This window comes from Neolamprologus brichardi, chromosome 5 (assembly GCF_056152115.1).
Source record: "Neolamprologus brichardi isolate AB-2024 chromosome 5, ASM5615211v1, whole genome shotgun sequence".
NCBI classification, from domain to species: domain Eukaryota; kingdom Metazoa; phylum Chordata; class Actinopteri; order Cichliformes; family Cichlidae; genus Neolamprologus; species Neolamprologus brichardi.
In genome coordinates, this window is record NC_142108.1 from 11061556 (window position 1) to 11075597 (window position 14042).

The 14042-nt window shown below is 42.8% G+C and overlaps 2 protein-coding genes across 3 annotated transcripts in view; one reads left to right on the forward strand and one right to left on the reverse strand.

Annotated features, from left to right (window-relative positions):
• The window catches only part of LOC102787422 (histone deacetylase 7-like), a 40538-nt gene extending 35941 nt beyond the window's left edge, over positions 1–4597 (forward strand). For both annotated transcript variants that reach the window (XM_006784476.3, XM_006784477.3), the window contains exons 22-25: positions 518–651; positions 745–829; positions 2260–2407; positions 2505–4597. In XM_006784476.3, the coding sequence (XP_006784539.2) occupies positions 518–651; positions 745–829; positions 2260–2407; positions 2505–2523 (386 nt within the window). In that variant the 3' untranslated portion in view covers positions 2524–4597. The remainder of the gene's footprint in view (positions 1–517; positions 652–744; positions 830–2259; positions 2408–2504) is intronic.
• Positions 4598–4753: 156 nt separating this feature from the next.
• On the reverse strand, positions 4754–11261 carry LOC102787128 (twist-related protein 2-like). The gene is made up of 2 exons (XM_006784475.3): positions 10145–11261; positions 4754–5794 (listed from the first exon to the last, which is right to left on the reverse strand). The coding sequence occupies exon 1, from the start codon at positions 11023–11025 to the stop codon at positions 10453–10455; it is 573 nt and encodes a 190-aa protein (XP_006784538.1). The 5' UTR covers positions 11026–11261; the 3' UTR covers positions 4754–5794; positions 10145–10452.
• Between the last annotated feature and the right edge of the window lie 2781 nt (positions 11262–14042).

The following is a 14042-nucleotide window of genomic DNA, read 5'->3' on the forward strand; positions in this document are numbered from 1 at the left end:
CATCTGCTCTGTTAGCAAGCTAAACCTGTAAATAGCCGCTATCCGGCGCTAATATGTGAATCAGTTACTAGAAACCAACTATAACTTGAACCCAGACTTCTTGGGATCTTCTTCAGTTGTCAGCGCAGTTGTTAAAACAGTTAAAATGCTCCACATGTAACCACTGTCTACATGTGCAGTCCAGTTAGTGGAGGTGAAGCAGGCAGCTGTTACAGTAGCTGCATCAGTGTACCTGCCACATCTCCAATTATATTAATTTTACACTTCACCATTAGTGGTGCAGTTTTGCAGTTTGTAGTGCTTCAGCATAGGCTTCATTTTTTAGGCTTCAGACCCCTGCATAAAAATAAATGATGTCACCAGTCAACATGATGTTGTGAAATTATTCTCAGTAATTTGTCAGAGTCTGGTGTGCAAAGTGTGGCTTACTTTCCACAGCACTGATATAATCCCATACAATCAATTTCTGGCTTAACCTTTGTGTATTTGATTTTGTGCATGCTTTGTTCTCCACCAGGTTTTGGCTTCCTGACCCGTCAACTGATGTCACTGGCCGGCGGTAAGGTGGTCATGGCTCTGGAGGGTGGGCATGACCTCAAAGCTATCTGCGATGCTTCCGAAGCCTGTGTGAGCGCCTTGCTGGGCATGGAGGTTGGATGTGTTTTTGCGCATACAGAGCATGTGCCTTTTCACAGATACCTACAGCATGTTTCCCTCTCTAACCTCTGACCACATGTGCCACAGGTGGAGCCTCTGTCCCAGTCGGTGTTGGACCAGAAGCCCTGTGAAAATGCGGTGCTTTCTCTGCAGAAAGTCATCCAGATTCATGGTGAGAATACAACATGCAGCATCAAAAACCATCACCAACATGACACTGAGCAGTCTTGTGAAACTTGTGGAAAATATTGATCTAAAAAAATAGATCTTCGTTTCATTAGTTTGAAAGATTTTGTTGCTGTTTTTTTAACTTCATTCTAAACTGTTTGCCTCAGTTGTCTTTAGTATCTTACTCTCTAAGGTTGGCCATAAGCTATTTGAGTCATAAACACCTTTAAACTCTCAAAAGAAATAGTAAATCAAAAATAAATGCCCATCATTATCTTGTGGAAGTGGAAGACATCGCTAGCATTCACTGGATGTGCTCGCTTCCAGAATTGTTTCTCAAGAAAGTTGCTGTAATGGGAAAGTTAGTAATGGTCCTTGGGCTGAAATATGTGCTTTTATTTGAAAATGAGATCAAAGAAAGGGCTTGCTTGCAAAATTAATAATTATACCACTATGTTCACTTCCTTATACATGAAAGGATTTCAAGTCAAGTCAGATTGTTTTAATATTGGCCCAAAAATCACACCGTGCGGCTCCAGCATCCTCTCTCTGCGGATCTTCCATTCATAATAAAAAGAAACACTTCAAGTTGAGCAACAGAGGAGGAAGAGTGAAATTACATCAACGTTACTAATTCTAATGACTGTAGAGCAATTTAGCATTTTTATTTGAAAGGAATTTCATCGAAATATTTTTCGGCTCGATTAAAAACATTTTCGTCAAGCTAAAATAAAACATGTCTATTTTTTTCCATCACTAAGTCTTCTCACATCGCCCCCACTGTCCGACCACCTCTCCTCCTTTACATCCCTGTCTCCCCATCTCTCCCTCCAGCCGTCCCACACACAGACAGACAGACACACACACATACGCACACACACAGCCGCCCTGGCTCCAATTATCTTCAAACACTTCTCTGGCACACGACCTTCGCAACATCCCCTTCTGATTGCACACAAATGTTATCCCAACCAAATTAGATTAATTAAAAATATTTGAATAGCCACAAGAATGTTAAGCCCATAATTTAGGCCCGGGGTGAAATATATGTGAGTTGCATTCGCAGCCAGAACACACACGCTCAGAGATGAGCACATTTGCAAACTCTGATTTTTTTTCCTTTCGCTGTGTGACACGGGACTCGAGGCCCTGAGAGAACAGATTGAATTTGAGTTTACATTCGTGAAATTATCAACATGGATATTTAGACCACGGGCTGTTTATGTCACAGTCATTGCTTATATTCAGATCAAACGGCTACAACTAGCGGATCAAACACCGTGCAGTGCTCTTTAATAATGGAGACGCCTTCCCTCAAGGAACAATTCAGGATGAAAACAGCTCTGAAATACCAATGAATGCGGCCATTAATCTTTTCTCTCTCCTGTTTTCCTCCCTCCTCTCCATCTTTTTTCCATTCTTCGCTTCCCGCAGGTGAGTACTGGCAGAGTTTGAAGGATTCGGCCTCCACAGTGGATATGTCCTACTTGCAGGCGCAGAGACGAAGACTGAGACGAGACTCGGACAGCGAGGCTGTCAGCGCCATCGCCTCTCTGTCGATGGGGTCTCTCGCATCTGACAGGTAGGGGCAGCTCTGTGTTTCATATCTTCTGCTTTAGCACTGCCATAATGTTGTACTTTATGCACGTTAAACCCTTATCTTTCTCTTTGTCATCAAGGAAACCCTCTGAGAAATGATGGAGAAAAGGTGATTCTCCCTGAAGAAAGACTCGAGCCTCTACACACGCACACAAACACGCACACAAACACGCAAAGCAGCGCTTTGGATCGTCACTGGAAGCAGATGTCACCTCACAAAAAACTCCACCTGTATTACTACTGGCTGAATTCTGACCCATCTGATCCAAACACACACACACACACCGACGACCAGCAATCATCTGGGCCGCGTTCTTACTCTCATCCCTCGCTGCAATGAGAGCTGAAGCTAAAGGAGACACCCAGGTGCAGATTAATGAAGGGTTTCGCAACAACGTGATGTAGCATATACATCTTGAGAGAAAAACACATCTCAGCACATTTGCAGACTGAATTAAAATGACTCCAGCACCCAGCCCCAAGACTGTTAGAAGGAAGGGTCAAAGGTCGCCTCAGCTTATCGAAGCCACTCAGTTTGAGAGGAAGGAGTCGTCCCCAAAAGTACGTGCGAGTGATGAAGCGCAGACGTATCCCTCGGCCGCGATGTCATTCGTCTGCGTGCGACCGCGATCGAGCGGGTTTTTCTGATCATCCTGCACTGCACGTTTGTTCTCATCATCAGTTCATCTGACCGGAGGAACACTTTTTTTGGGGGGGGATGACATTGTTTTTTAAGAATCATGAGTGAAGCTACAATGAGGTCTGACATACATATTTTTTTTTAGCGTTTTCATCATTTCTTTCTTGGCGTAACCAGGGCGAGCGCATGTAGCAAGACCTCGAATTGCTGCAGTTATTTGTATCGCTCCTCTGAAGTGCATCTTAAATATGTAGATATGCTGTAGTTAGTGTTGGTAGCATTAGTCACAATGAAGAGCTGATACCTCCAGTCGCTGTGATATTGATATTCGGGGGAAGGGGGGATAATAAGCCTGTCAGATAAGACAGAATCACCCATGATGCCTCAATGCAGTGTGACCACTCAGTAATGATTGTACAAGTGACAATGCACATCAGTTTTTAACATTTTGGATGAGACTCACATCCAAACACTCACTCACACAAAGTGCACTTATCTCGCCCTCGGAAACGAGGGTTAGAGCGACTCGGGTTTCAAAATCTGAACTTTGATGTTTCTACCTGTGGATGAGCATTCCTGCTGTATTTGTTACATGTTTTTTTTCCTGTTATTATTATTATTATTTTTTAAAATCTGATCTGTCTTCTGTTCATCACCTACATAGCGCCAGTCTATTTACTGTCATCCTCGGAGATGTTATGCTCCCCGGACCAAACAATGGCGTGTTAGTGGTTCAGTTAGGATGAAGCAATACTGAGATAGTTAAATATCCACACAGTGCAATTGGACACAGGTTAAGTACAACCAAAGCTTATGAGAACAATGTGTTGCCCCTGGACTGGCATGGCCTGAAGAACTTCAAAGACTTTGAAGACTTTGCGAATGTTTCTTTTCTCAATCCAAACAGTCGAAAAGCACAAAAAAAAAAGGAAAAAAAAAACGCAGGACATTTATATACGCAAATCAATTCGACATGACTCCTATTTATATATTCAGATTCTGTGTCTTTGAAGTGCTCTTTGCATGTCTAACATGATTGTGATGGTGCTAATACAGTATGTCTGATTGTTTGTTTTTTATTTTTAGTTTGTTTGTATTTTACGTTGCACTCTGTATGTAACTCACGGCCTTTCCGACATTTGTTGATGTGACGAAAATGTGAAAAACGAAAGACATCCTGACGGAGGAGTGTAGCTTTCAGTCGTTTGTTTGTTTTTTTAAGAACGTTCACGACAGCGACCTGACATATCACGTGTCTTAATCAGTGTAAATGATCTGCTTTTTTATTTGAGCCCAAATAATGAACCCTGTGCATACTCGGAGACCAAATTATCAGTCGAAGGATCGTTCTGACCAACCTGTGTAAAGGTAGCCTTAACAAACTGGAATTTTTACTTTAGGTCAAGTCCAGTTTTCTTTATAACTGACTGTCTTGATTTTTTTTCTGTACAGTGTACATAGCGACATTGGTTTTGTTGTCTTACTTTTGCCTTTTTCTACTATTTTCACCCAAAAAAACCTAATAAAGGTAAATTATGTACATTTTAAGAAAGATCAGTTGTTTCTTTTTCCTATTTTACTTTTTTTTTCTCTTTTTTTTGGTCCTTTTCTTTTCCCAGCATTCTCCATTCTCTTTCAATAATACAATATTGTACTTATGTACAGCCATGAGGAAAAAAATTTATTTCCACAGGATATCACACAAGAGAGATGATCATAAGCAAATTCAAAGCAGTACAAAAGCAACACTTTTAAACCGCATGGTTACAAATGAATCTGCTGTGGCTCAAATCACTTTGCCGCCACTTTGGCACATTTTATACGAAAATTTCTGCTGTTTTATTTTTGTGTTTTTTTTCAATGAAAAATAAGCTTGCAAAGATATTTTAAAGCTGCTGGAATTAAAACAAACAGAAAAAAACTACTTAAATGAGATTTTCTTGCAATACAAAATGCAGCTTTCTACTAGAAAAGAGTAAAATGAAAAACAGAGGGGGCTGAACTGAGATCAGTGGTGGTATCAAGACTTTTTCCCTTTTTTTCCATTAAAGGCGAGAGCAAAGGATAAGCAGAGTTTAAAGTAATACAGTGTGCGTATACCAATTCACATACACTCTAAAACCCACAAAATACACAGAAAGCGATCCAGTTATTACAAAGTCGAAGATCTACGCCAAATTCCTCGTGCTCTTCCTCTTCCCTCAAGACGGGGTCTTCAGAGCCAGAGCGATTAGCTTATTAGCATTTTAGCTGTAAACATTCATTGGCTGTGACCGCCCTCTAACCATCACTGTGCCATTATCATTAGTCATCTTAATGTCTGTCTGGCAGTGAGTCATCCACTGTGAAGAGTTGGGTGGATCTCGCCGTGGTGGTTATCGCCGTGTAACCGAAGGCACTCGAACCAGCAGCCATTTTGTTTCATTGTCACCGCAGGCCAGCTGTTCGTTGATCTTTGTTTATTTTTTTATTTTTTTTAAAAAGTCCATTTCAGTTTCATCGTTCAAAGTGTTCAGCTCTTCGTAGGACCGTCGAGGGATCTTCACCAGAGTTTCGGGAACACTCGGTGAAGGCCGGGCGACCGCACGGAGGCCAGACTTGTCCAGAGAAAGAGAAAGTTTTCTTTTCCTTTTTTTTTTTGTTTTGTTTTTTTGTTTTTTAAAGTGGAGATATTTGTCAAGGCAGGAACCAATTTCTTCAAGTGTAGTGAAGTTTCCGTTTGTCAGTTTTCTGCAGGGAGAAGAAACATAAAAGGCAAGTTAGCATTATGGGTATTTTATAGCATTTCACACAACTTAAAGACCGGGTGAATGTGTTGAGGATACAACATGTGAGCGCAGACAAGCAAAAACTTCTGTTTAGTGCAAAACGGAAAAATCCCCACAGCTCTTCAGCTTCTCCTTTTAACAGGCAAACATTTCATCTGGATCATTTTCAGCTTTCCCTAATTATAGCGTGCCCTTCCGCGATACCACGAGAAGTCTTGCGAGCGGAAGCCGGATGTATGTGTGTGTTAGGGCTAGGGTCACATGACTTTGATCGTACCCCAAAAGCATGCCGCGTGCATGTTCCCATCCAAAAGGTGCTTTGTTTTTCAAGTCACAGAGCGTGGGGCCACCTCTTTTGTGCTGGAAAGCCATTAAACACCCTGCCTCACATTTTCATGCCCGGTCAGTATTTAAATGCACACTTTTCTTGTATTTGATTAATTTGACTAATTACGTCTCTGGAAAATAGTTTTTATTGGTACACCTGCACTGGATTAAAGCCAAGTTTATTTGTTAAAGAAAGCACATGTAAAGGTTTTCGTGTGGGGGTCCTTATTAATGTTTTTAAACGATTGAACAATTTCTGTTTCGTTATATTGTGTAAGCGTGCCGATTCTGATACACTCTGGGCTTGTGTTATGTGGTTCTTTGCTGCCTACGTGTCAAACCAGAAGACCTTCCTCTATCCCTGCAGCTGTCTGACCAGCACGCTCAAGCGCATATGCGTGGAGCAGTCAAATGTACACACACGCACACACACACAATCCTCCCACCTGCACTCAGCTCTTAGTTTGGATCTCTAAAAATAAAGATGACTCGCAGAAGCCACGACTTCTGGATGAGGCTTTTAAAAACGCAGATGAGCCGCAGAGGACTTTACATCTGGTCCCAGATCAGCCAGCAGCGAAAGCCAGATATTTAATATGTGCAGAAGAGCGTCCAACAGCTGGTCAGTCCAAATTGTAAAACACCACACACACATACGCACACACACATATGTGCACAGATGCAGCAGAGCCAGGGGTTCCGGCACAGGAAAGCAGTGACAGGCATTGTGATTATAGTATAAACAGAGGGGAGAGTCTTGTTTGTTCCAACTCAGACTGAACAATCGCTTCATTCTGAACATCTCACGCTGAGCCAGACACCCACACATCTTCAAAATCGTGCTCATGAAAATGCACAAAAATGTCTGCGCCGATTCGTGTTTGTGTGTACATGCTGCGGGCTTCCAAAGAAAATATAAAAAGTTCTTTTACACCAAAAGCAGTGCATTTTATAAACTTTTTGGTTTTTTATTTCTTTGCTTCTTTTTTTTTTGCTTTTGTTGCAATATACTCATCGATTGAACAAATAAATAAATAAACAACTATGTGATTTCTTTGAAAAAAATCTGAGGTAGGAAAAAAAGCAGGAACACTATGCAGTCCTGAATATTTTAAAGCCTTAAATGTACGTGTATGGAATTTTGAATTTCTGAATAATGTATAAATTACATATGTACTATCTGTTTATGTATTGACTGTCCGTCTACTCTCCAACTCTATAAACCATTTTTGTACACTGGTCATTCTTAAAGAAGAGGCACTGATGTTGTTCAACATCTTTAAATAAAGGATGTAACAATTATTCACTGATATCTGATACCACACCATAAACAGCCTTAAAACGGGAACATTACAAGCACGTCATGTGATGTCAGTTGTTTGGGTTATTTTGTCCAACACCAAGTAAAACAAGTACACATGGCCTCATCAACACACACACACAGACTGTTTTAAGACCCGTGCACGCATCCGCGCACACTCCACCTTTGAAGTGTCCTGACCCTTTCTAACCTCAGCTCTTTCCTAAAATTGCATGTTTTGGTCGTGCAGGCGCAGGCCTTGAGTTTGCAGCACTTTCTGTGGCGGCCCCTGCAGAGCTGATGATAACAGGCAGAGCAGTCAAAGTGGTAGGTAATAACTACAACGATGCGTTCAAGGACAGTCGTGTCCACGAGCAGGGGCCTTGGCTTTCCGCTGATTGGAGCCCTCCCCAACCCCCCGCTCCACTCCACGATGTCTGGTGAGTTAGCTCAGAGTGGAACACCTGCGGTGTGCACATAGCAGCAGCTGCATGTGTGTGTCTGGACAGTGTAATATATACATATATAAGCACGGGTTGTATGAAGCCCATGTGCAGCAGTACCTGTAGTATCATTTGTGATTGGGGATGAATGCTGCATATGTTTGTAATCATTTAAAGGTCTGATCAGAGAACTGTGTCTGTGCCTGTTTGCAGTGCGTGTGTTCACCTTGACCTGCGATCTAGCTGTTAGAAAAGCATGTTGCACTGAAACCCAGATTAATCTCTGCTCGGCCTTTGCTCCTCACAATGTCTACACCCACCTATCTTTTTTTAAAATAAATCCTTTGATGTTGTCAAAGACCTTCATGGCCTTTTTTTTTTTTTTTGAAGAAATATAACTAAGTCTGACCAAACTGAAACCAGAAGATGGGAGAGATAAAAATCACTGAAACAACATCTGCAAATGTATTCCTGTTTACTTATATGCACATGTTTGCACACACACACACACACACACACACACACACACACTGCTGCACAGCTAATTAAAGCTCACTACAACCACACAGACACAGCAAGCACACACAAACATGTGCTGACATACACAGCCCCGTGCGGCTGACCCTAACCCCGGTAGACACACCTTCCTAATACCTCACAACTGTTTCCAATCTAAAGGTTCCTGCTTGTCTGGGCCCCAGCGAGGCCTGATTGCACGATATAAGATCCTGAGGAGAGAGGGCAAGGCTGCAAGGGAGAGAGAGAGAGAGAAAGAGAGAGAGAGTGATGTGCCTCCACTCCCCCCCCCCCCCCCCCCCTCACTCTCCCTTTCTCCCCCACCCCCTTGCTGTACCTGTGCAGGAATCTGGTGTCTGTTTAAAATGTTTTTTGGGGGGGGTTGTCTTTTTTTAAAAAAAGCCCTGGAGACTGCAGAGGAAAACATTTGTCTTACATTCATCAGAGGAATGTCAAACACTGGAGTGTTGATGATGATGATAATGTGCTTTTAGCTGATTTTTGGTTTATAAAGCGAAGCAACCAGGATGCTCAAAGGACCTCTTTCTTTGAAATTAACGTTCTACCCCTGATTGTGTTTTATTTAAGTCTGTGCACTAATCGTCCTCACCTTATCTGCTGGAAAGTGTTTTAATGGTAATTTTGAAAATGCATGGAGGGTGGTTAATGACAACTACACTGAAAAGAGAAAAAAAATTATAAAGAGGTGGGCAGACATTTTTGTTTGTGACTGAATGTGTTAGAAGAAGAAAATAGAAAATACATTTTTAACCAATTAAACTATTTTTAAATTTAGAATTTTGTTTTTCCTTTTTGTATCATTTTACCTTTACATACATTTGTACTTTACATAATTTTAAATTTACATTTTGTCTATTATTAAATTAATGTAAGTTTCTGATCCATTTACACAAAACCAACGTGGGATTGAGTTGTATTTGAATTTCTTGTGTGTGTGACAAATATTTATACACAAAAAAACAGATCATAACTAACAGTGTATTACTCTTTTTAAACTATGAATTAAAAATGAAACAAACAAAGAAAAAATACTAGCTGGTAAGTTGTTTTGATGATTAGCTAATAAAAATTAAGTTAAGATTTGAGGTTTAAAGAAAACACATGCACACTGAAATCAAAGACTGATATCACAGTTACATGAAAAATAATACTGCAGTTTATTTTGTCAGACATTTTTAAAGCATTACGATTTAAAACAAGTAAAGCAAAGTTTTCTTTGCTTTTGGTCCTACTGTATTTTTTCACATGAAGGAAAATAAGTTTTCTGTCGTGTTTTGACATACACACATTTTAGCTCTTCACATTTGCAGTGTAACATTTTGATTCACATATTAAAAGCCGTTTATTCAATTCCTGTCTTCCTGATTGCATTTACTATATGAAGCAAAAGTGTTAAATTATCCAATAATAAAACTCCAAAAGAAGAGTTTTTGTCACCTTTGTATGGCGTGCATCGCATTCTCAAAATTGTCCACATCGTTTATTCCTTCTTTGATCAAATTAACAAACCATTTTTATTCATTTTGTTTTCATTGAGTTTGTGTTTTTCGATTGAAGAAAGCACACTTACACTGAAGTCTAAATGCTGAGCCCCAAACTGCCTGTACACATGTGTGTGTATACATATATGTTCGATATGTTCGTGTGTGTGTGTGTGTGTGTGTGTGTGTGTGTGTGTGTGTGTGTGTGCATATTTCATCCATACCTGAAGGGCTGCAGTGGAGCGAATCATAGCCCTGGGAAAAAACTGTGGGACAGATAAGGGAAAAAGAGGTGGAAAGAGTGGAGGGGAACGGGGTTAGGTTTTGGAGATTTCAGTAACTTAAAGCGTGTTCAACTATGGAGGTGGAGTGAGACAAGAAAGGACTGCAGAGGTTTATGAGAAGGTTAAGATCAGACCATGAGGGGAGAAGGAGGCTTAAAGGTCAGGAAATGAGTGCAGACACGGACAGAGCTGGGGAGGGAGGGAAGATGTGGACACGAGAGGGTGTACAAGAGAAGTTCAGTGGGGTCCTAGTGGCTGGTAGACATGGCCCAGGCCCCCTCCATCCTCCAGACGGAGAAGGCGTAGCTGAGTCTTTCATGGGCCAGGTAGTTGCAGCTGGCCAGCTTGGCGTCCATCTCATCGCTCTGCAGCACCTGGTAGAGGAAGTCGATGTAGCGTGAGGCCAGCTTCAGGATCTGGATCTTGCTCAGCTTGTCCGAAGGTAGCGTGGGAATGATCTTGCGCAGAGAGGCAAAAGCGTCGTTCAGGGATTGAGTGCGCTGACGCTCCCGCACGTTGGCGATGACGCGCTGAGAGTGGAGCTCCTCGAAGGGCGCCTCGGGCCTGGGGCCCAAAGTCGTCGGGGCCAATGACACGACCGCTGAGGGGCTTTTCTTCATCCTCTTTGGCCCCGACGGTAGCAGGCTGCTGGAGCTGCCTGTGCTGCTCTCCTCTGCCTGACTGAGGCTGTCCTTTTTGGGATAAGGGGAGCGTTTTCGATTTCCTGGTTGAAGGGTCTTTTTTGATCCTCTCTCCAGCTCTTCCTCGCTGGCCCCCAGTCCTCCTTCAGGGGAGTTGGTGCAGGACACCTCTTCTCTCATTCTCCTGTCCACTAATAACCTTCCAACCACCAACACAAAAACTGGATTTCGTGCGGTTCTTTATCGCTTGAGCTTACAGCTTCAAAAAAGAAAACAAGAAAAACCCTCAGCTTGACAAGCTTGTGTAAGTCACGACTGCTGAAGCTCCATCGGATTGGACGCCTTGTCGTCCTGTTTCCTGGTTACCTTGTTAAAATTCTCACTTTCACATTCCCCTCTCAACCTGCCAGACAGAACAACAACAAACCATCTGACAGGCAGGTCCACCTCCGCCTCTTTTATACCCAAACGCCAACCCGGAGCCTGCGGGCAGCTCTTATTGGCTCAAATGTTTTCCAGAGGGTGTGGCCGGGTATGAAACAGGCAGGAAAGCAGGAAGTGTGCATTAGCTGGGCGGGTGATAGAGAAAAGGGGGTAAGTGGTTCGCTTAGCCAATAAGAAGTGCTGTGTCTAATGTTGCAGAGATGTCTGAGGCTTTATGGGTTCCAGATTTGGGCTGGACCGTTAGAGCGCCTGCATCCTCGTGTCTACACAAACCTTGCATCTCTGACAGTCACCACGTGTAAGCTTTAACGTTTTAATACTTTTATGATGATAGTGGCGCTTTAAGCTTAACTCTTTTTTTCCCTTTAAAACTCAAACGTGAGAGAGTTCACCTAAGCATGTGTCGGTCATGTTCTTTATTATCCTGACAATGAGACGCTCGCTAAAAAAACTAATGGATTAGAGAACTGCAGAGAATTTATCGGTTTAATAATGTACTTTATGACGTGGAATTTATGTTTATAAATCACGCCCATTGCCATGACAGGCCAAAAGGTACAGTGGTATTTTTCAGAAAGATGTTCAGCCAGCGAGTTAAAATCTGCATACCAGCCTCTGCAAACTTCCTTTTCTCTCCAAATGTGACACATCGATGGAAAAGTTCTAAACAAATAAGCGCAGCTTATTAATATCGCTGCCGACATCAGTTGTCAGGTTGGGAAGGGAGGACTGCCAGGACCCTAAATAACCCCCTGACCTGAGTGGCCCAGCGACCTCAGTCTGCAGAGGTGAGGGAGCACCTAATTGTGCCATCCATGGCTTCGGGGCAGGGATCGACACATGTTCCTCCACAAGAGGAACCCATCTGGGTCTGCAGCCACTTAAAATGCATTTTCCACACGTTGGCAGTCGTGACACAGCAGGTAGGCCCCGCGTGAGAAAATGACAACAGGTTGTAAACTGTGTGCAACCTACATTTTGGACACATCACTAAATCTTGCGCAAGTCTACCTCTGAATCTCTGTCAGTTTCCCAACAACAGCCAAAACCATTTATACCTTCATGCGTCATGACTGGAGTGACTCATCTGTGGATCACTGCTGAGAAGTCTTGCGGGGAGTTTTCTGCCGCTCTGAGCTGTAGAAATGTTGTACTTTTTGATGACAGCATGCTCAGCGACAGCCTTTACATTTCAACACCTCCATCTCCATAAAGCTGGTTACATCTTTGATGTTTCTGAAGCTTCAGAAACTTTGCGTAGAGACACTCAGAAACTGGTATTATTTACAAACACTGGTTTTATGGATCGTAACTAAAACCTCGTATCAGTTTCTATATGCTGCCCGACAGCCTCAAGCCAACAATTTGGATGTGATTGGCGCGGTATTTGAAGGATCGAATGCGAAGAGAGTGGTTCAGAAGATTTTTGATGAGCCCCATGATTGCACTGGTTTACATTTCATTCACAGAGAGCGGAAAGTAGCTCAATCCCAGTTGGGTTCAATCAACTTGGAAGAGAGAGAGAGAAACAGAGAGAAAAACAAAAAAAAACCCTCATCTGGTCATCAAAGCAAAAGGCTGTGGACAGAAACGGGGAATTATATGAGGTTACATTTACATAAGCGGCAGAGTCAACTTAAGGATTAACTGGTATTAAAACTGAGGCCTGCTGGGACCTCTGGTGGAGCCAAAGGAAGGACAGGAAAGTCATCGTTGCTCAGGCTAATCTCAGAAGCCGCTGCTTACCTTTAGCGAAGCCGTGGCTCTGTGCCACCATCATGGAAAAAATGAGCAAACATAAGCGGGTAGGCCTACAAGAATGTCGTGGCGCATAGAAGAGGCGGAAAAAAGAAGGAGAGAATGGGAGAAGAATGAGAAAAGGGGGGAAAAGAAAAAGGAGAAGAAAGGAGAGGGACAAGGGGGGAAAAAAGTGAGGCTGTCCAAACAGAACCAGATGCAGGAGTGTGGAGGCTCGTTTGATCTCGATCCTCATAGGCTGATTGATGTTGCACATTTCATTTCCTTGTCAAAGTCCTGACATAATGTTTCACTAAACACTCAGACCTGCTCTCATCTTTGTTCTGTTTCCACAGGGGTCATAATTAAGCTTTTTTTAGAGCTGAAAATAGATCATACACATATCAATATATCAACATACACTATATAGGCTTACATACACAGACACACGCACACACACAGGGGGGTTTGGATATCCAAAAAGCCAGTATGTTGTCTGTTTCTGTCTCTCCACCATATGGTTTTAGCCTGACTGAAATACTGCACTGAAGAGTAGCCACGCTTACACTTTGAAGTTCAGGGGGAAATATCTTTATGTCCGTAATGCAGTCAATTCAATTACCATCATGTGACTCCGCGGTGACAAACTCAGCTGGTAGGAGCGCAGTGGCGTGACCGATCGTAAGTGATGTGTTTGGAAATCCATACTGGCCTAACAAAAGGAACCAATCATTGAATTCCTCCTCACCTTCACCCCTGAGAATTTCCTCACCCTCCTGCCCGCAGTTACTGAAGTTTGCACACAGCACACTACAACCATACCCATCCTTCAAGAGCTCCATCCCTCCCCAGGAGCTTATAGTGACACAAAGGCAGACATCTGGGACCCATTTCCCCTCCGTGGAGAAGCCCTTCCTGTGGGGTATCCACTTAGAGGGGTTCGGGAGGAGTAGGCTGGGGGGTGTGCGGTGGGGTGAAGGTGCATGGTAGGTGGGGGATGGTGGTGGCGGTGGTGG

Bases quoted from the DNA above. Each gene is read 5' to 3' on its own strand.
- LOC102787128 (XM_006784475.3), bottom strand. From the start codon at position 11,025: ATGAGAGAAGAGGTGTCCTGCACCAACTCCCCTGAAGGAGGACTGGGG.